Raw genomic sequence first — 22,158 nt, forward strand, 5'->3', positions numbered from 1 at the left:
AAAGTTAAAATAGCTCTTCAAAGGTCCTCCCCGAAACTGCTGATCCTGGAGGGTGCGTAATAGACCATCAGCAGTGGAGCACAAATAGTCAGGGAGGAGTGGGGCGTGAAGGCGCAGCGCCCCTCGCTGGCAAGGGAAGGAAATTTGCAAATACTAAATTAGTAGGGGGGGGGGGGAGGGGAATGAAGATATGTATGGTAAATACCAGGAGAGAGAAAGTGAGGAAATAGGTGAGAGGGAGGAGAGGAGTAATGCGGTTGGGTCTGGATTGAAAGTTGGATTCTGAGGGGGGGGGGGGAGGAGCTAAATGCTACTTTCCTATTTTGTTTGGTTTTAGGGATAGGAAGGTTTATTTAGCGGGGGGGGGGGAAGGTAGTATTAGATAAAGCAAAAGATATATTTAGATGTCGAGGGTCGGACAGGGCACTGGAACCAGATTGGAGAGATGTATAGGGGGGGGGGAGGGGTAAAATAAAAAAAAATTCAGAAATATTGATAATTGACAAAGAAAAATGGAAATGTGATTTTCTATGGAATGTATAATTGTTTAATTGTTGTTGAAATAAAAAACAAGGAAAAAAATAATTATATATCTGTCAACTATCCTGTGCACATTGTTAATATATTATACTCTAAATTGGCTTCTTCCCTGTGTGAATTCTTTGATGTCTGACAAGATGTGATTGATCAGCAAAACATTTTTCACATTCTGCACATGAAAATGGCTTCTCTCCTGTGTGAGTTCTTTGATGTACAACAAGGTCTGATTTTTGACTAAAACATTTTCCACATTCTGCACATGGAAATGGCTTCTCTCCTGTGTGAGTTCTTTGATGTACAACAAGACCTGATTTAAAAGGAAAGCATTTCCCACATTCTGAACATGAAAATGGCTTCTCTCCTGTGTGAGTTCTTTGATGATGAACAAGGTCTGATTTCTGAGTAAAACATTTCCCACATTCTGAACATGAAAATGGCTTCTCGCCTGTGTGAGTTCTTTGATGTACAACAAGGTCTGATTTCTGAGTAAAACATTTCCCACATTCTGCACATGAAAATGGCTTCTTCCCTGTGTGAGTTCTTTGATGTTCAACAAGATAGGATTTCTGGGTAAAACATTTCCCACACTCTGCACATGAAAATGGCTTCTCCTCTGTGTGAGTTCTTTGATGTTTAACAAGACCTGATTTGTGAGAGAAACATTTCCCACATTTTGAACATAAAAATGGCTTCTCCTCTGTGTGAGTTCTTTGATGATGAACAAGATTTGATTGAAGACTAAAACATTTTCCACATTCTGAACACGAGAATGGCTTCTCCCCTGTGTGGGTTCTTTGATGTACAACAAGACCTGATTTAAAAGGAAAACATTTCCCACATTGTGAACATGAAAAAGGCTTCTCTCCTGTGTGATTTTTTTGATGATGAACAAGGCCTGATTTCTGACTAAAACATTTTCCACATTCTGAACATGAAAATGGCTTCTCTCCTGTGTGAGTTATTTGATGTACAACAAGACCTGATTTAAAAGGAAAACATTTCCCACATTCTGAACATGAAAATGGCTTCTCTCCTGTGTGAGTTCTTTGATGATGAACAAGGTCTGATTTCTGAGTAAAACATTTCCCACATTCTGAACATGAAAATGGCTTCTTCCCTGAGTGAGTTCTTTGATGTTCAACAAGATAGGATTTCTGGGTAAAACATTTCCCACATTTTGAACATAAAAATGGCTTCTCCTCTGTGTGAGTTCTTTGATGTTGAACAAGATTTGATTGAAGGCTAAAACATTTTCCACATTCTGAACACGAGAATGGCTTCTCCCCTGTTTGATCTCTTTGATGTCCATCATTCCTTCTGTAACCATTATTTTGCTGAACATCCTGTGATGACTGAGAAGACAGGACCTGTATATAAGGATGAGATGACAGATCTTGGCTGTGAAGGGCTGAGGGTGTATCTGGGATAATGGAATGTTCTTCATATGTATCTTGTGTGATATCATCATCTGCTTTATAATCTGAAGATATAAGATTCTCCTCTGATCTCCTGGTACAAGAATCTGCAGAGAATAACACAGATTTTATTATCAGTATTAACCCTTTAACAACACAGGACATTTAAGCTTTTGTGTTTTCTTTTTTCCTCCTCCCCATTCCCATAATTCTTTTATTTTTCCATCTACAGAGCCGTTTTAGAGCTTTTTTTTGTTTTTTTGCGGCACCAATCTTACATTGTATTAACGCCCTTCATTCACTGTGCATAAAAATATAAGTCAGATCAATACGATCACAACGATATCTTTTTTTTATTTTTTATTAACATAACTTTTTATTGCATTCATAAAAATATTAACCCCTTAACGACAAAGGCCGTATATTTAGGTCCTCCGCCGGCTCCCGCGATATGCCGCGGGGTCACGCGGTGACCCCGCGTCATATTGGGTCGTCACAGTGGCCATCAATGTGATGCCCTGTATTAACCCTTCAGACGCGGCGATCAAAGCTGACTGCCGCGTCTGAAGTGAAGGTGAAAGTATCCCGGCTTCTCATTTGGGCTGTTCGGGACCGCCGTGGTGAAATCGTGGCATCCTGAACAGCTTACAGGACACCGGGAGGGACCTTACCTGCCTCCTCTGTGTCCGATCGGCAAATTACTGCTCCGTGCCTGAGATCTAGGCAGGAGCAGTCAAGCGCCGATAGCAATGATCACAGGCGTGTTAATACACGCCAGTGATCAGTATAAGAGATCAGTGTGTGCAGTGTTATAGGTCCCTATGGGATAACAATGATCAGTATAAGAGATCAGTGTGTGCAGTGTTATAGGTCCCTATGGGATAACAATGATCAGTATAAGAGATCAGTGTGTGCAGTGTTATAGGTCCCTATGGGATAACAATGATCAGTATAAGAGATCAGTGTGCGCAGTTTTATAGGTCCCTATGGGATAACAATGATCAGTATAAGAGATCAGTGTGTGCAGTGTTATAGGTCCCTATGGGATAACAATGATCAGTATAAGAGATCAGTGTGTGCAGTGTTATAGTCTCCTATGGGATAATAATGATCAGTATAAGAGATCAGTGTGTGCAGTGTTATAGTCTCCTATGGGATAATAATGATCAGTATAAGAGATCAGTGTGTGCAGTGTTATAGGTCCCTATGGAATAACAATGATTAGTATAAGAGATCAGTGTGTGCAGTGTTATAGTCTACTATGGGATAATAATGATCAGTATAAGAGATCAGTGTGTGCAGTGTTATAGTCTCCTATGGGATAATAATGATCAGTATAAGAGATCAGTGTGTGCAGTGATCAGTATAAGAGATCAGTGTGTGCAGTGTTATAGTCTCCTATGGGATAACAATGATCAGTATAGGAGAGCAGTGTGTGCAGTGTTATAGCCCCTATGGGATAACAATGATCAGTATAAGAGATCAGTGTGTGCAGTGTTATAGTCTCCTATGGGATAATAATGATCAGTATAAGAGATCAGTGTGTGCAGTGTTATAGGTCCCTATGGGAGCTATAACACTGCAAAAAAAAAAAAAGTAAAAAAAAAAGTGTTAATAAAGATCATTTAACCCCTTCCCTAATAAAGTTTGAATCACCCCCCTTTTCCCATAAAAAAATAAGTGTAAATAAAAATAAACATGTGTCGTATCATCGCGTGCATAAATGTCTGAACTATAAAAATATATTGTTAATTAAACCGCACGTTCAATGGCGTACACGTAAAAAAAATTCAAAAAAGCGTATTTTTGGTCACTTTTTATACAATTAAAAAGTGATCAAAAAGTCAGATGAAAACAAAAATGGTACAGATAAAAACTTCAGATCACGGCGCAAAAAAATGAGCCCTCAAACGGCCCTGTATGTGGAAAAATAAAAAGTTATAGGGGTCAGAAGATGACATTTTTAAACGTATACATTTTCCTGCATGTAGTTATGATTTTTTCCAGAAGTCCGACAATATCCAACCTATATAAGTAGGGGATCATTATAATCGTATGGACCTACAGAATAATGATAAGGTGTCATTTTTACCGAAAAATGCACTGTGTAGAAACGGAAGCCCCCAAAAGTTACAAAATGGCGTTTTTTCTTCGATTTTGTCGCACAATGATTTTTTTTCCATTACACGGTGGATTTTTGGGTAAAATGACTAATGTCACTGCAAAGTAGAATTGGTGACGCAAAAAATAAGCCATAATATGGATTTTTAGGTGGAAAATTGAAAGGGTTATGATTTTTAAAAGGTAAGGAGGAAAAAACGAAAATGCAAAAACTGAAAAACCCTGCGTCCTTAAGGGGTTAAACATAAATACATCCAATTGTTACATTTCATACATATGTAAATATAAAAAAAAACTAAAAACATTCATGTATAAAAAGACATAGGCAAAACACTTCTATAGACCGTGGATAAATAATCAACAAACATAAAACACATATGCCTAATAATACATATATTTTCCTTTTTTTTATGAGGACATTCAGCAGAGGCTCCCACACAACAGTATATAGACTCTCTGGTGTATAATATAACAAGGACATTCAGCAGAGGCTCTCACACACATTATTTAGACTCTCCTGTGCATAATATAACAAGGACATTCAGCAGAGGCTCTCACACCACATTATATAGACTCTCTGGTGTATAATATAACAAGGACATTCAGCAGAGGCTCTCACACCACATTATATAGACTCTCTGGTGTATAATATAACAAGGACATTCAGCAGAGGCTCTCATACACATTATATAGACTCTCTGCTGTATAATATAACAAGGACATTCAGCAGAGGCTCTCACACCACATTATATAGACTCTCTGGTGTATAATATAACAAGGACATTCAGCAGAGGCTCTCACACACATTATATAGACTCTCTGGTGTATAATATAACAAGGACATTCAGCAGAGGCTCTCACACACATTATATAGACTCTCTGGTGTATAATATAACAAGGACATTCAGCAGAGGCTCTCACACCACATTATATAGACTCTCCAGTGTATAATATAACAAGGACATTCAGCAGAGGCTCTCACACCACATTATATAGACTCTCTGGTGTATAATATAACAAGGACATTCAGCAGAGGCTCTCACACACATTATATAGACTCTCCGGTGTATAATATAACAAGGACATTCAGCAGAGACTCTCACACCACATTATATAGACTCTCCAGTGTATAATATAACAAGGACATTCAGCAGAGGCTCTCACACCACATTATATAGACTCTCTGGTGTATAATATAACAAGGACATTCAGCAGAGGCTCTCACACCACATTATATAGACTCTCTGGTGTATAATATAACAAGGACATTCAGCAGAGGCTCTCACACACATTATATAGACTCTCCGGTGTATAATATAACAAGGACATTCAGCAGAGGCTCTCACACACATTATATAGACTCTCCGGTGTATAATATATCAAGGACATTCAGCAGAGGCTCTCACACCACATTATATAGACTCTCCAGTGTATAATATAACAAGGACATTCAGCAGAGGCTCTCACACCACATTATATAGACTCTCCGGTGTATAATATAGCGAGGACATTCAGCAGAGGCTCTCACACCACATTATATAGACTCTCCAGTGTATAATATAACAAGGACATTCAGCAGAGGCTCTCACACCACATTATATAGACTCTCCGGTGTATAATATAACAAGGACATTTAGCAGAGGCTCTCACACCACATTATATAGACTCTCCGGTGTATAATATATCAAGGACATTCAGCAGAGGCTCTCACACCACATTATATAGACTCTCCAGTGTATAATATAACAAGGACATTCAGCAGAGGCTCTCACACCACATTATATAGACTCTCCGGTGTATAATATAATGAGGACATTCAGCAGAGGCTCTCACACCACATTATATAGACTCTCCGGTGTATAATATAACAAGGACATTCAGCAGAGGCTCTTACACCACATTATATAGACTCTCCAGTGTATAATATAACAAGGACATTCAGCAGAGGCTCTCACACCACATTATATAGACTCTCCGGTGTATAATATAACAAGGACATTCAGCAGAGGTTCTAACACCACATTATATAGACTCTCCTGTGTATAATATAACAAGGACATTCAGCAGAGGCTCTCACACCACATTATATAGACTCTCCTGTGTATAATATATCAAGGACATTCAGCAGAGGCTCTCACACCACATTATATAGACTCTCCGGTGTATAATATAACAAGGACATTCAGCAGAGGCTCTCACACCAAATTATATAGACTCTCCGGTGTATAATATAATGAGGACATTCAGCAGAGGCTCTCACACCACATTATATAGACTCTCCAGTGTATAATATAACGTGGACATTCAGCAGAGGCTATCACACCACATTATATAGACTCTCCGGTGTATAATATAACAAGGACATTCAGCAGAGGCTCTCACACCACATTATATAGCCTCTCCGGTGTATAATATAACAAGGACATTCAGCAGAGGCTCTCACACCACATTATATAGACTCCCCGGTGTATAATATAACAAGGACATTTAGCAGAGGCTCTCACACCACATTATATAGACTCTCCGGTGTATAATATAAGGAGGACATTCAGCAGAGGCTCTCACACCACATTATATAGACTCTCCGGTGTATAATATAACAAGGACATTCAGCAGAGGCTCTCACACCACATTATATAGACTCTCCGGTGTATAATATAATGAGGACATTCAGCAGAGGCTCTCACACCACATTATATAGACTCTCCGGTGTATAATATAATGAGGACATTCAGCAGAGGCTCTCACACCACATCTCCGGTGTATAATATAACCTATGAACAGTTTTACATTTAATTATTTTATGATTCTCATTACAATTTGAATCTCGAAACAATTTTCAGACTTTTTTCTATAGAGCTCCATTCAAATTTAGATATTTAACCCATTTCACATTTCTTCTTTCTTAGAAACTACAGGGTAGGCCATTTATATGGATACACCTTAATAAAATGGGAATGGTTGGTTATATTAACTTCCTGTTTGTGGCACATTAGTATATGTGAGGGGGGAAACTTTACAAGATGGGTGGTGACCAAGTCGGCCACTTTGAATCCAAGTTTTTTCAATAGGAAGAGGGTCATGTGACACATCAAACTTATTGGGAATTTCACAAGAAAAACACTGGCGTGCTTGGTCCCCGGTGGGACCCCCGCGATGTAACATCTTATACCCTATCCTTTTCACAGGAGATAAGATGTTTTGCACCGGAGTACCCCTATAAAAGTGCAATCTTCACACCCAGGTTCTCTATACTATCGATCTTTTTGAGTATCTTAAGAAGGACAAAGCTTTCCCTTATCTCATTATCAAGAGGGAGGAAATTTGATTTATTCCAGTTGATTTCCATTCCCAAAATCGCCAAACCCTTCAATAGCTGCCATGATTGATATGAGGTCATGGGGCAGATTTTTTACAAAAAGTTAAATGTCATCTGAATAAGCAAGAACTTTTTGAGAAGAATCTTTCAGTCCAAATCCCTCATAGGGAACGATATCTTTCAGCAAAAATACTAGAGGTTCCACAAATAATAAGAAGAGCGAAGGGGAGAGAGGACGTCCCTGTCTTGTTCCTTTATGGAATTGAAAAGATCTCTATGGATGGAATGAGTAAGTGACTCAGTATATTGGCTTTATTGTGGGACAGGAGAAAAGCATTCTCACTGCAGCGATTCACCTCCCAGTCACTGTCTACAGCGTTCTATTATAGAGAAGATCAGAGAGCAGTGTGCTGCACAGAAGAACAGCAGCGATTCACCTCCCAGTCACTGTCTACAGTGTTCTATTATAGAGAAGGTCAGAGAGCAGTGTGCTGCACAGAAGAACAGCAGCGATTCACCTCCCAGTTACTGTCTACAGCATTCTATTATAGAGAAGATCAGAGAGCAGTGTGCTGCACAGAAGAACAGCAGCGATTCACCTCCCAGTCACTGTCTACAGCGTTCTATTATAGAGAGGATCAGAGAGCAGTGTGCTGCACAGAAGAACAGCAGCGATTCACCTCCCAGTCACTGTCTACAGCATTCTATTATAGAGAGGATCAGAGAGCAGTGTGCTGCACAGAAGAACAGCAGCGATTCACCTCCCAGTCACTGTCTACAGCGTTCTATTATAGAGAGGATCAGAGAGCAGTGTGCTGCACAGAACAGCAGCGATTCACCTCCCAGTCACTGTCTACAGCGTTCTATTATAGAGAGGATCAGAGAGCAGTGTGCTGCACAGAAGAACAGCAGCGATTCACCTCCCAGTCACTGTCTACAGCGTTCTATTATAGAGAAGATCAGAGAGCAGTGTGCTGCACAGAAGAACAGCAGCGATTCACCTCCCAGTCACTGTCTACAGCGTTCTATTATAGAGAAGATCAGAGAGCAGTGTGCTGCACAGAAGAACAGCAGCGATTCACCTCCCAGTCACTGTCTACAGCGTTCTATTATAGAGAGGATCAGAGAGCAGTGTGCTGCACAGAAGAACAGCAGCGATTCACCTCCCAGTCACTGTCTACAGCGTTCTATTATAGAGAAGATCAGAGAGCAGTGTGCTGCACAGAAGAGCAGCAGCGATTCACCTCCCAGTCACTGTCTACAGCGTTCTATTATAGAGAAGATCAGAGAGCAGTGTGCTGCACAGAAGAACAGCAGCGATTCACCTCCCAGTCACTGTCTACAGCGTTCTATTATAGAGAAGATCAGAGAGCAGTGTGCTGCACAGAAGAGCAGCAGCGATTCACCTCCCAGTCACTGTCTACAGCGTTCTATTATAGAGAGGATCAGAGAGCAGTGTGCTGCACAGAAGAACAGCGATTCACCTCCCAGTCACTGTCTACAGCGTTCTATTATAGAGAGGATCAGAGAGCAGTGTGCTGCACAGAACAGCAGCGATTCACCTCCCAGTCACTGTCTACAGCGTTCTATTATAGAGAGGATCAGAGAGCAGTGTGCTGCACAGAAGAACAGCAGCGATTCACCTCCCATTCACTGTCTACAGCGTTCTATTATAGAGAGGATCAGAGAGCAGTGTGCTGCACAGAACAGCAGCGATTCACCTCCCAGTCACTGTCTACAGCGTTCTATTATAGAGAGGATCAGAGAGCAGTGTGCTGCACAGAAGAACAGCAGCGATTCACCTCCCATTCACTGTCTACAGCGTTCTATTATAGAGAGGATCAGAGAGCAGTGTGCTGCACAGAACAGCAGCGATTCACCTCCCAGTCACTGTCTACAGCGTTCTATTATAGAGAGGATCAGAGAGCAGTGTGCTGCACAGAAGAACAGCAGCGATTCACCTCCCAGTCACTGTCTACAGCATTCTATTATAGAGAGGATCAGAGAGCAGTGTGCTGCACAGAAGAACAGCAGCGATTCACCTCCCAGTCACTGTCTACAGCGTTCTATTATAGAGAAGATCAGAGAAAAGTGTACTGCACAGAAGAACAGCAGGGATTCACCTCCCAGTTACTGTCTACAGCGTTCTATTATAGAGAAGATCAGAGAGCAGTGTGCTGCACAGAACAGCAGCGATTCACCTCCCAGTCACTGTCTACAGCGTTCTATTATAGAGGATCAGAGAGCAGTGTGCTGCACAGAAGAACAGCAGCGATTCACCTCCCAGTCACTGTCTACAGCGTTCTATTATAGAGAAGATCAGAGAGCAGTGTACTGCACAGAAGAACAGCAGCGATTCACCTCCCAGTCACTGTCTACAGCGTTCTATTATAGAGAAGATCAGAGAGCAGTGTGCTGCACAGAACAGCAGCGATTCACCTCCCAGTCACTGTCTACAGCGTTCTATTATAGAGAAGATCAGAGAGCAGTGTGCTGCACAGAACAGCAGCGATTCACCTCCCAGTCACTGTCTACAGCGTTCTATTATAGAGAGGATCAGAGAGCAGTGTGCTGCACAGAACAGCAGCGATTCACCTCCCAGTCACTGTCTACAGCGTTCTATTATAGAGAAGATCAGAGAGCAGTGTGCTGCACAGAAGAACAGCAGCGATTCACCTCCCAGTCACTGTCTACAGCGTTCTATTATAGAGAGGATCAGAGAGCAGTGTACTGCACAGAAGAACAGCAGCGATTCACCTCCCAGTCACCGTCTACAGCGTTCTATTATAGAGAGGATCAGAGAGCAGTGTGCTGCACAGAAGAACAGCAGCGATTCACCTCCCAGTCACTGTCTACAGTGTTCTATTATAGAGAAGATCAGAGAGCAGTGTGCTGCACAGAACAGCAGCGATTCACCTCCCAGTCACTGTCTACAGTGTTCTATTATAGAGAAGATCAGAGAGCAGTGTGCTGCACAGAAGAACAGCAGCGATTCACCTCCCAGTCACTGTCTACAGCGTTCTATTATAGAGAGGATCAGAGAGTAGTGTGCTGCACAGAACAGCAGCGATTCACCTCCCAGTCACTGTCTACAGCGTTCTATTATAGAGAAGATCAGAGAGCAGTGTGCTGAACAGAAGAACAGCAGCGATTCACCTCCCAGTCACTGTCTACAGCGTTCTATTATAGAGAAGATCAGAGAGCAGTGTGCTGCACAGAACAGCAGCGATTCACCTCCCAGTCACTGTCTACAGCGTTCTATTATAGAGAGGATCAGAGAGCAGTGTGCTGCACAGAAGAACAGCAGCGATTCACCTCCCAATCACTGTCTACAGCGTTCTATTATAGAGAAGATCAGAGAGCAGTGTGCTGCACAGAAGAACAGCAGCGATTCACCTCCCAGTCACTGTCTACAGCGTTCTATTATAGAGAAGATCAGAGAGCAGTGTGCTGCACAGAAGAACAGCAGCGATTCACCTCCCAGTCACTGTCTACAGCGTTCTATTATAGAGAAGATCAGAGAGCAGTGTGCTGCACAGAAGAACAGCAGCGATTCACCTCCCAGTCACTGTCTACAGCGTTCTATTATAGAGAGGATCAGAGAGCAGTGTACTGCACAGAAGAACAGCAGCGATTCCCCTCCCAGTCACTGTCTACAGCGTTCTATTATAGAGAAGATCAGAGAGCAGTGTACTGCACAGAAGAACAGCAGCGATTCACCTCCCAGTCACTGTCTACAGCGTATTATTATAGAGCGGATCAGAGAGCAGTGTACTGCACAGAAGAACAGCAGCGATTCACCTCCCAGTCACCGTCTACAGCGTTCTATTATAGAGAGGATCAGAGAGCAGTGTGCTGCACAGAAGAACAGCAGCGATTCACCTCCCAGTCACTGTCTACAGCGTTCTATTATAGAGAAGATCAGAGAGCAGTGTGCTGCACAGAACAGCAGCGATTCACCTCCCAGTCACTGTCTACAGCGTTCTATTATAGAGAAGATCAGAGAGCAGTGTGCTGCACAGAAGAACAGCAGCGATTCACCTCCCAGTCACTGTCTACAGCGTTCTATTATAGAGAGGATCAGAGAGCAGTGTGCTGCACAGAAGAACAGCAGCGATTCACCTCCCAGTCACTGTCTACAGCGTTCTATTATAGAGAAGATCAGAGAGCAGTGTGCTGCACAGAAGAACAGCAGCGATTCACCTCCCAGTCACTGTCTACAGCGTTCTATTATAGAGAAGATCAGAGAGCAGTGTGCTGCACAGAAGAACAGCAGCGATTCACCTCCCAGTCACTGTCTACAGCATTCTATTATAGAGAGGATCAGAGAGCAGTGTGCTGCACAGAACAGCAGCGATTCACCTCCCAGTCACTGTCTACAGCGTTCTATTATAGAGAGGATCAGAGAGCAGTGTGCTGCACAGAACAGCAGCGATTCACCTCCCAGTCACTGTCTACAGCGTTCTATTATAGAGAGAATCAGAGAGCAGTGTGCTGCACAGAACAGCAGCGATTCACCTCCCAGTCACTGACTACAGCGTTCTATTATAGAGAGGATCAGAGAGCAGTGTGCTGCACAGAAGAACAGCAGCGATTCACCTCCCAGTCACTGTCTACAGCGTTCTATTATAGAGAAGATCAGAGAGCAGTGTGCTGCACAGAAGAACAGCAGCGATTCACCTCCCAGTCACTGTCTACAGCGTTCTATTATAGAGAAGATCAGAGAGTAGTGTGCTGCACAGAAGAACAGCAGCGATTCACCTCCCAGTCACTGTCTACAACGTTCTATTATAGAGAAGATCAGAGAGCAGTGTGCTGCACAGAAGAACAGCAGCGATTCACCTCCCAGTTACTGTCTACAGCGTTCTATTATAGAGAGGATCAGAGAGCAGTGTGCTGCACAGAAGAGCAGCAGCGATTCACCTCCCAGTCACTGTCTACAGCGTTCTATTATAGAGAAGATCAGAGAGCAGTGTGCTGCACAGAACAGCAGCGATTCACCTCCCAGTCACTGTCTACAGCGTTCTATTATAGAGAAGATCAGAGAGCAGTGTGCTGCACAGAAGAACAGCAGCGATTCACCTCCCAGTCACTGTCTACAGCGTTCTATTATAGAGAGGATCAGAGAGCAGTGTGCTGCACAGAAGAACAGCAGCGATTCACCTCCCAGTCACTGTCTACAGCGTTCTATTATAGAGAAGATCAGAGAGCAGTGTGCTGCACAGAAGAACAGCAGCGATTCACCTCCCAGTCACTGTCTACAGCGTTCTATTATAGAGAAGATCAGAGAGCAGTGTGCTGCACAGAAGAACAGCAGCGATTCACCTCCCAGTCACTGTCTACAGCGTTCTATTATAGAGAGGATCAGAGAGCAGTGTGCTGCACAGAAGAACAGCAGCGATTCACCTCCCAGTCACTGTCTACAGCGTTCTATTATAGAGAAGATCAGAGAGCAGTGTGCTGCACAGAAGAACAGCAGCGATTCACCTCCCAGTCACTGTCTACAGCATTCTATTATAGAGAGGATCAGAGAGCAGTGTGCTGCACAGAACAGCAGCGATTCACCTCCCAGTCACTGTCTACAGCGTTCTATTATAGAGAGGATCAGAGAGCAGTGTGCTGCACAGAACAGCAGCGATTCACCTCCCAGTCACTGTCTACAGCGTTCTATTATAGAGAGAATCAGAGAGCAGTGTGCTGCACAGAACAGCAGCGATTCACCTCCCAGTCACTGACTACAGCGTTCTATTATAGAGAGGATCAGAGAGCAGTGTGCTGCACAGAAGAACAGCAGCGATTCACCTCCCAGTCACTGTCTACAGCGTTCTATTATAGAGAAGATCAGAGAGCAGTGTGCTGCACAGAAGAACAGCAGCGATTCACCTCCCAGTCACTGTCTACAGCGTTCTATTATAGAGAAGATCAGAGAGCAGTGTGCTGCACAGAAGAACAGCAGCGATTCACCTCCCAGTCACTGTCTACAGCGTTCTATTATAGAGAAGATCAGAGAGCAGTGTGCTGCACAGAAGAACAGCAGCGATTCACCTCCCAGTCACTGTCTACAGCATTCTATTATAGAGAGGATCAGAGAGCAGTGTGCTGCACAGAACAGCAGCGATTCACCTCCCAGTCACTGTCTACAGCGTTCTATTATAGAGAGGATCAGAGAGCAGTGTGCTGCACAGAACAGCAGCGATTCACCTCCCAGTCACTGTCTACAGCGTTCTATTATAGAGAGAATCAGAGAGCAGTGTGCTGCACAGAACAGCAGCGATTCACCTCCCAGTCACTGACTACAGCGTTCTATTATAGAGAGGATCAGAGAGCAGTGTGCTGCACAGAAGAACAGCAGCGATTCACCTCCCAGTCACTGTCTACAGCGTTCTATTATAGAGAAGATCAGAGAGCAGTGTGCTGCACAGAAGAACAGCAGCGATTCACCTCCCAGTCACTGTCTACAGCGTTCTATTATAGAGAGGATCAGAGAGCAGTGTGCTGCACAGAACAGCAGCGATTCACCTCCCAGTCACTGTCTACAGCGTTCTATTATAGAGAGGATCAGAGAGCAGTGTGCTGCACAGAACAGCAGCGATTCACCTCCCAGTCACTGTCTACAGCGTTCTATTATAGAGAGGATCAGAGAGCAGTGTGCTGCACAGAACAGCAGGGATTCACCTCCCAGTTACTGTCTACAGCGTTCTATTATAGAGAAGGTCAGAGAGCAGTGTGCTGCACAGAAGAACAGCAGGGATTCACCTCCCAGTTACTGTCTACAGCGTTCTATTATAGAGAAGATCAGAGAGCAGTGTGCTGCACAGAACAGCAGCGATTCACCTCCCAGTCACTGTCTACAGCGTTCTATTAAAGAGAAGATCAGAGAGCAGTGTGCTGCACAGAAGAACAGCAGCGATTCACCTCCCAGTCACTGTCTACAGCGTTCTATTATAGAGAGGATCAGAGAGCAGTGTGCTGCACAGAACAGCAGCGATTCACCTCCCAGTCACTGTCTACAGCGTTCTATTATAGAGGATCAGAGAGCAGTGTGCTGCACAGAACAGCAGCGATTCACCTCCCAGTCACTGTCTACAGCGTTCTATTAAAGAGAAGATCAGAGAGCAGTGTGCTGCACAGAAGAACAGCAGCGATTCACCTCCCAGTCACTGTCTACAGCGTTCTATTATAGAGAGGATCAGAGAGCAGTGTACTGCACAGAAGAACAGCAGCGATTCACCTCCCAGTCACTGTCTACAGCGTTCTATTATAGAGAGGATCAGAGAGCAGTGTGCTGCACAGAAGAACAGCAGCGATTCACCTCCCAGTCACTGTCTACAGCGTTCTATTATAGAGAAGATCAGAGAGCAGTGTGCTGCACAGAACAGAAGTGATTCACCTCCCAGTCACTGTCTACAGCGTTCTATTATAGAGAGGATCAGAGAGCAGTGTGCTGCACAGAAGAACAGCAGCGATTCACCTCCCAGTCACGGTCTACAGCGTTCTATTATAGAGAAGATCAGAGAGCAGTGTGCTGCACAGAAGAACAGCAGCGATTCACCTCCCAGTCACTGTCTACAGCGTTCTATTATAGAGAGGATCAGAGAGCAGTGTGCTGCACAGAAGAACAGCAGCGATTCACCTCCCAGTCACGGTCTACAGCGTTCTATTATAGAGAAGATCAGAGAGCAGTGTGCTGCACAGAAGAACAGCAGCGATTCACCTCCCAGTCACAGTCTACAGCGTTCTATTATATAGAGGATCAGAGAGCAGTGTGCTGCACAGAAGAACAGCAGCGATTCACCTCCCAGTCACAGTCTACAGCGTTCTATTATATAGAGGATCAGAGAGCAGTGTGCTGCACAGAAGAACAGCAGCGATTCACCTCCCAGTCACCGTCTACAGCGTTCTATTATAGAGAGGATCAGAGAGCAGTGTACTGCACAGAACAGCAGCGATTCACCTCCCAGTCACTGTCTACAGCGTTCTATTATAGAGAAGATCAGAGAGCAGTGTGCTGCACAGAACAGCAGCGATTCACCTCCCAGTCACTGTCTACAGCGTTCTATTATAGAGAAGATCAGAGAGCAGTGTGCTGCACAGAAGAACAGCAGCGATTCACCTCCCAGTCACTGTCTACAGCGTTCTATTATAGAGAAGATCAGAGAGCAGTGTGCTGCACAGAAGAACAGCGATTCACCTCCCAGTCACTGTCTACAGCGTTCTATTATAGAGAAGATCAGAGAGCAGTGTGCTGCACAGAAGAACAGCAGCGATTCACCTCCCAGTCACTGTCTACAGCGTTCTATTATAGAGAAGATCAGAGAGCAGTGTACTGCACAGAACAGAAGTGATTCACCTCCCAGTCACTGTCTACAGCGTTCTATTATAGAGAGGATCAGAGAGCAGTGTGCTGCACAGAACAGCAGCGATTCACCTCCCAGTCACTGTCTACAGCGTTCTATTATAGAGAAGATCAGAGAGCAGTGTGCTGCACAGAAGAACAGCAGTGATTCACCTCCCAGTCACTGTCTACAGCGTTCTATTATAGAGAGGATCAGAGAGCAGTGTGCTGCACAGAAGAACAGCAGCGATTCACCTCCCAGTCACTGTCTACAGCGTTCTCTTATAGAGAAGATCAGAGAGCAGTGTGCTGCACAGAAGAACAGCAGCGATTCACCTCCCAGTCACTGTCTACAGCGTTCTATTATAGAGAAGATTAGAGAGCAGTGTGCTGCACAGAAGAACAGCAGCGATTCACCTCCCAGTCACTGTCTACAGCGTTCTATTATAGAGAAGATCAGAGAGCAGTGTGCTGCACAGAAGAACAGCAGCGATTCACCTCCCAGTCACTGTCTACAGCGTTCTATTATAGAGAGGATCAGAGAGCAGTGTGCTGCACAGAAGAACAGCAGCGATTCACCTCCCAGTCACTGTCTACAGCGTTCTATTATAGAGAGGATCAGAGAGCAGTGTGCTGCACAGAAGAACAGCAGCGATTCACCTCCCAGTCACTGTCTACAGCGTTCTATTATAGAGAAGATCAGAGAGCAGTGTGCTGCACAGAAGAACAGCAGCGATTCACCTCCCAGTCACTGTCTACAGCGTTCTATTATAGAGAGGATCAGAGAGCAGTGTACTGCACAGAACAGCAGCGATTCACCTCCCAGTCACTGTCTACAGCGTTCTATTATAGAGAAGATCAGAGAGCAGTGTGCTGCACAGAACAGCAGCGATTCACCTCCCAGTCACTGTCTACAGCGTTCTATTATAGAGAAGATCAGAGAGCAGTGTGCTGCACAGAAGAACAGCAGTGATTCACCTCCCAGTCACTGTCTACAGCGTTCTATTATAGAGAAGATCAGAGAGTAGTGTGCTGCACAGAAGAACAGCAGCGATTCACCTCCCAGTCACTGTCTACAGCGTTCTATTATAGAGAGGATCAGAGAGCAGTGTGCTGCACAGAAGAACAGCAGCGATTCACCTCCCAGTCACTGTCTACAGTGTTCTATTATAGAGAAGATCAGAGAGCAGTGTGCTGCACAGAAGAACAGCAGCGATTCACCTCCCAGTCACTGTCTACAGCTTTCTATTATAGAGAAGATCAGAGAGCAGTGTGCTGCACAGAACAGCAGCGATTCACCTCCCAGTCACTGTCTACAGCGTTCTATTATAGAGAAGATCAGAGAGCAGTGTGCTGCACAGAACAGCAGCGATTCACCTCCCAGTCACTGTCTACAGCGTTCTATTAAAGAGAGGATCAGAGAGCAGTGTGCTGCACAGAAGAACAGCAGCGATTCACCTCCCAGTCACTGTCTACAGCGGTCTATTATAGAGAGGATCAGAGAGCAGTGTGCTGCACAGAAGAACAGCAGCGATTCACCTTCCAGTCACTGTCTACAGCGGTCTATTATAGAGAGGATCAGAGAGCAGTGTGCTGCACAGAAGAACAGCAGCGATTCACCTCCCAGTCACTGTCTACAGTGTTCTATTATAGAGAAGATCAGAGAGCAGTGTGCTGCACAGAAGAACAGCAGTGATTCACCTCCCAGTCACTGTCTACAGCGTTCTATTATAGAGAGGATCAGAGAGCAGTGTGCTGCACAGAAGAACAGCAGCGATTCACCTCCCAGTCACTGTGTACAGCGTTCTATTATAGAGAGGATCAGAGAGCAGTGTGCTGCACAGAAGAACAGCAGCGATTCACCTCCCAGTCACTGTCTACAGCGTTCTCTTATAGAGAAGATCAGAGAGCAGTGTGCTGCACAGAAGAACAGCAGTGATTCACCTCCCAGTCACTGTCTACAGCGTTCTCTTATAGAGAAGATCAGAGAGCAGTGTGCTGCACAGAAGAACAGCAGCGATTCACCTCCCAGTCATTGTCTACAGCGTTCTATTATAGAGAGGATCAGAGAGCAGTGTGCTGCACAGAAGAACAGCAGCGATTCACCTCCCAGTCACCGTCTACAGTGTTCTATTATAGAGAGGATCAGAGAATAGTGTGCTGCACAGAAGAACAGCAGCAATTCACCTCCCAGTCACTGTCTACAGCGTTCTATTATAGAGAAGATCAGAGAGCAGTGTACTGCACAGAAGAACAGCAGCGATTCACCTCCCAGTCACTGTCTACAGCGTTCTATTATAGAGAGGATCAGAGAGCAGTGTGCTGCACAGAACAGCAGCGATTCACCTCCCAGTCACCGTCTACAGCGTTCTATTATAGAGAAGATCAGAGAGCAGTGTGCTGCACAGAAGAACAGCAGCGATTCACCTCCCAGTCACTGTCTACAGCGTTCTATTATAGAGAAGATCAGAGAGCAGTGTGCTGCACAGAAGAACAGCAGCGATTCACCTCCCAGTCACTGTCTACAGCGTTCTATTATAGAGAAGATCAGAGAGCAGTGTACTGCACAGAACAGCAGCGATTCACCTCCCAGTCACTGTCTACAGCGTTCTATTATAGAGAAGATCAGAGAGCAGTGTGCTGCACAGAACAGCAGCGATTCACCTCCCAGTCACTGTCTACAGCATTCTATTATAGAGAAGATCAGAGAGCAGTGTGCTGCACAGAAGAACAGCAGCGATTCACCTCCCAGTCACTGTCTACAGCGTTCTATTATAGAGAGGATCAGAGAGCAGTGTGCTGCACAGAACAGCAGCGATTCACCTCCCAGTCACTGTCTACAGCATTCTATTATAGAGAGGATCAGAGAGCAGTGTGCTGCACAGAAGAACAGCAGCGATTCACCTCCCAGTCACTGTCTACAGCATTCTATTATAGAGAAGATCAGAGAGCAGTGTGCTGCACAGAAGAACAGCAGCGATTCACCTCCCAGTCACTGTCTACAGCGTTCTATTATAGAGAAGATCAGAGAGCAGTGTGCTGCACAGAACAGCAGCGATTCACCTCCCAGTCACTGTCTACAGCGTTCTATTATAGAGAAGATCAGAGAGCAGTGTGCTGCACAGAAGAACAGCAGCGATTCACCTCCCAGTCACTGTCTACAGCGTTCTATTATAGAGAAGATCAGAGAGCAGTGTGCTGCACAGAAGAACAGCAGCGATTCACCTCCCAGTCACTGTCTACAGCGTTCTATTATAGAGAAGATCAGAGAGCAGTGTGCTGCACAGAAGAACAGCAGCGATTCACCTCCCAGTCACTGTCTACAGCGTTCTATTATAGAGAGGATCAGAGAGCAGTGTACTGCACAGAAGAACAGCAGCGATTCACCTCCCAGTCACTGTCTACAGCGTTCTATTATAGAGAGGATCAGAGAGCAGTGTGCTGCTAAGAAGAACAGCAGCGATTCACCTCCCAGTCACTGTCTACAGCGTTCTATTATAGAGAAGATCAGAGAGCAGTGTGCTGCACAGAACAGCAGCGATTCACCTCCCAGTCACTGTCTACAGCGTTCTATTATAGAGAGGATCAGAGAGCAGTGTGCTGCACAGAAGAACAGCAGGGATTCACCTCCCAGTTACTGTCTACAGCGTTCTATTATAGAGAGGATCAGAGAGCAGTGTGCTGCACAGAAGAACAGCAGCGATTCACCTCCCAGTCACTGTCTACAGCGTTCTATTATAGAGGATCAGAGAGCAGTGTGCTGCACAGAAGAACAGCAGCGATTCACCTCCCAGTCACCGTCTACAGCGTTCTATTATAGAGAGGATCAGAGAGCAGTGTGCTGCACAGAAGAACAGCAGCGATTCACCTCCCAGTCACTGTCTACAGCGTTCTATTATAGAGAAGATCAGAGAGCAGTGTGCTGCACAGAAGAACAGCAGCGATTCACCTCCCAGTCACTGTCTACAGCGTTCTATTATAGAGAGGATCAGAGAGCAGTGTGCTGCACAGAACAGCAGCGATTCACCTCCCAGTCACTGTCTACAGCGTTCTATTATAGAGAGGATCAGAGAGCAGTGTGCTGCACAGAACAGCAGCGATTCACCTCCCAGTCACTGTCTACAGCGTTCTATTATAGAGAGGATCAGAGAGCAGTGTGCTGCACAGAACAGCAGGGATTCACCTCCCAGTTACTGTCTACAGCGTTCTATTATAGAGAAGGTCAGAGAGCAGTGTGCTGCACAGAAGAACAGCAGGGATTCACCTCCCAGTTACTGTCTACAGCGTTCTATTATAGAGAAGATCAGAGAGCAGTGTGCTGCACAGAACAGCAGCGATTCACCTCCCAGTCACTGTCTACAGCGTTCTATTAAAGAGAAGATCAGAGAGCAGTGTGCTGCACAGAAGAACAGCAGCGATTCACCTCCCAGTCACTGTCTACAGCGTTCTATTATAGAGAAGATCAGAGAGCAGTGTGCTGCACAGAAGAACAGCAGCGATTCACCTCCCAGTCACTGTCTACAGCGTTCTATTATAGAGGATCAGAGAGCAGTGTGCTGCACAGAAGAACAGCAGCGATTCACCTCCCAGTCACTGTCTACAGCGTTCTATTATAGAGAAGATCAGAGAGCAGTGTGCTGCACAGAACAGAAGTGATTCACCTCCCAGTCACTGTCTACAGCGTTCTATTATAGAGAGGATCAGAGAGCAGTGTGCTGCACAGAAGAACAGCAGCGATTCACCTCCCAGTCACGGTCTACAGCGTTCTATTATAGAGAAGATCAGAGAGCAGTGTGCTGCACAGAAGAACAGCAGCGATTCACCTCCCAGTCACCGTCTACAGCGTTCTATTATAGAGAGGATCAGAGAGCAGTGTACTGCACAGAAGAACAGCAGCGATTCACCTCCCAGTCACTGTCTACAGCATTCTATTATAGAGAGGATCAGAGAGCAGTGTGCTGCACAGAAGAGCAGCAGCGATTCACCTTCCAGTCACTGTCTACAGCGTTCTATTATAGAGAGGATCAGAGAGCAGTGTGCTGCACAGAAGAACAGCAGCGATTCACCTCCCAGTCACAGTCTACAGCGTTCTATTATAGAGAGGATTAGAGAGCAGTGTGCTGCACAGAAGAGCAGCAGCGATTCACCTCCCAGTCACTGTCTACAGCGTTCTATTATAGAGAGGATCAGAGAGCAGTGTGCTGCACAGAAGAACAGCAGCGATTCACCTCCCAGTCACGGTCTACAGCGTTCTATTATAGAGAAGATCAGAGAGCAGTGTGCTGCACAGAAGAACAGCAGCGATTCACCTCCCAGTCACCGTCTACAGCGTTCTATTATAGAGAGGATCAGAGAGCAGTGTACTGCACAGAACAGCAGCGATTCACCTCCCAGTCACTGTCTACAGCGTTCTATTATAGAGAAGATCAGAGAGCAGTGTGCTGCACAGAAGAACAGCAGCGATTCACCTCCCAGTCACTGTCTACAGCGTTCTATTATAGAGAAGATCAGAGAGCAGTGTGCTGCACAGAAGAACAGCGATTCACCTCCCAGTCACTGTCTACAGCGTTCTATTATAGAGAAGATCAGAGAGCAGTGTGCTGCACAGAAGAACAGCAGCGATTCACCTCCCAGTCACTGTCTACAGCGTTCTATTATAGAGAAGATCAGAGAGCAGTGTGCTGCACAGAACAGCAGCGATTCACCTCCCAGTCACTGTCTACAGCGTTCTATTATAGAGAAGATCAGAGAGCAGTGTGCTGCACAGAACAGAAGTGATTCACCTCCCAGTCACTGTCTACAGCGTTCTATTATAGAGAGGATCAGAGAGCAGTGTGCTGCACAGAACAGCAGCGATTCACCTCCCAGTCACTGTCTACAGCGTTCTATTATAGAGAAGATCAGAGAGCAGTGTGCTGCACAGAAGAACAGCAGTGATTCACCTCCCAGTCACTGTCTACAGCGTTCTATTATAGAGAGGATCAGAGAGCAGTGTGCTGCACAGAAGAACAGCAGCGATTCACCTCCCAGTCACTGTCTACAGCGTTCTATTATAGAGAAGATTAGAGAGCAGTGTGCTGCACAGAAGAACAGCAGCGATTCACCTCCCAGTCACTGTCTACAGCGTTCTATTATAGAGAAGATCAGAGAGCAGTGTGCTGCACAGAAGAACAGCAGCGATTCACCTCCCAGTCACTGTCTACAGCGTTCTATTATAGAGAGGATCAGAGAGCAGTGTGCTGCACAGAAGAACAGCAGCGATTCACCTCCCAGTCACTGTCTACAGCGTTCTATTATAGAGAGGATCAGAGAGCAGTGTGCTGCACAGAAGAACAGCAGCGATTCACCTCCCAGTCACTGTCTACAGCGTTCTATTATAGAGAAGATCAGAGAGCAGTGTGCTGCACAGAAGAACAGCAGCGATTCAC

General features: G+C 45.1%; 1 protein-coding gene across 2 annotated transcripts in view; it reads right to left on the reverse strand.

Annotated features, from left to right (window-relative positions):
* Nucleotides 1–497: 497 nt before the first annotated feature.
* The window catches only part of LOC130298120 (oocyte zinc finger protein XlCOF22-like), a 71,201-nt gene continuing 49,540 nt past the window's right edge, over nucleotides 498–22,158 (reverse strand). For both annotated transcript variants that reach the window (XM_056551015.1, XM_056551016.1), the window contains one exon: nucleotides 498–2,062. In XM_056551015.1, the coding sequence (XP_056406990.1) occupies nucleotides 633–2,062 (1,430 nt within the window). In that variant the 3' untranslated portion in view covers nucleotides 498–632. The remainder of the gene's footprint in view (nucleotides 2,063–22,158) is intronic.

Source organism: Hyla sarda (genome assembly GCF_029499605.1).
Source record: "Hyla sarda isolate aHylSar1 chromosome 1 unlocalized genomic scaffold, aHylSar1.hap1 SUPER_1_unloc_22, whole genome shotgun sequence".
Lineage (NCBI taxonomy): Eukaryota > Metazoa > Chordata > Amphibia > Anura > Hylidae > Hyla > Hyla sarda.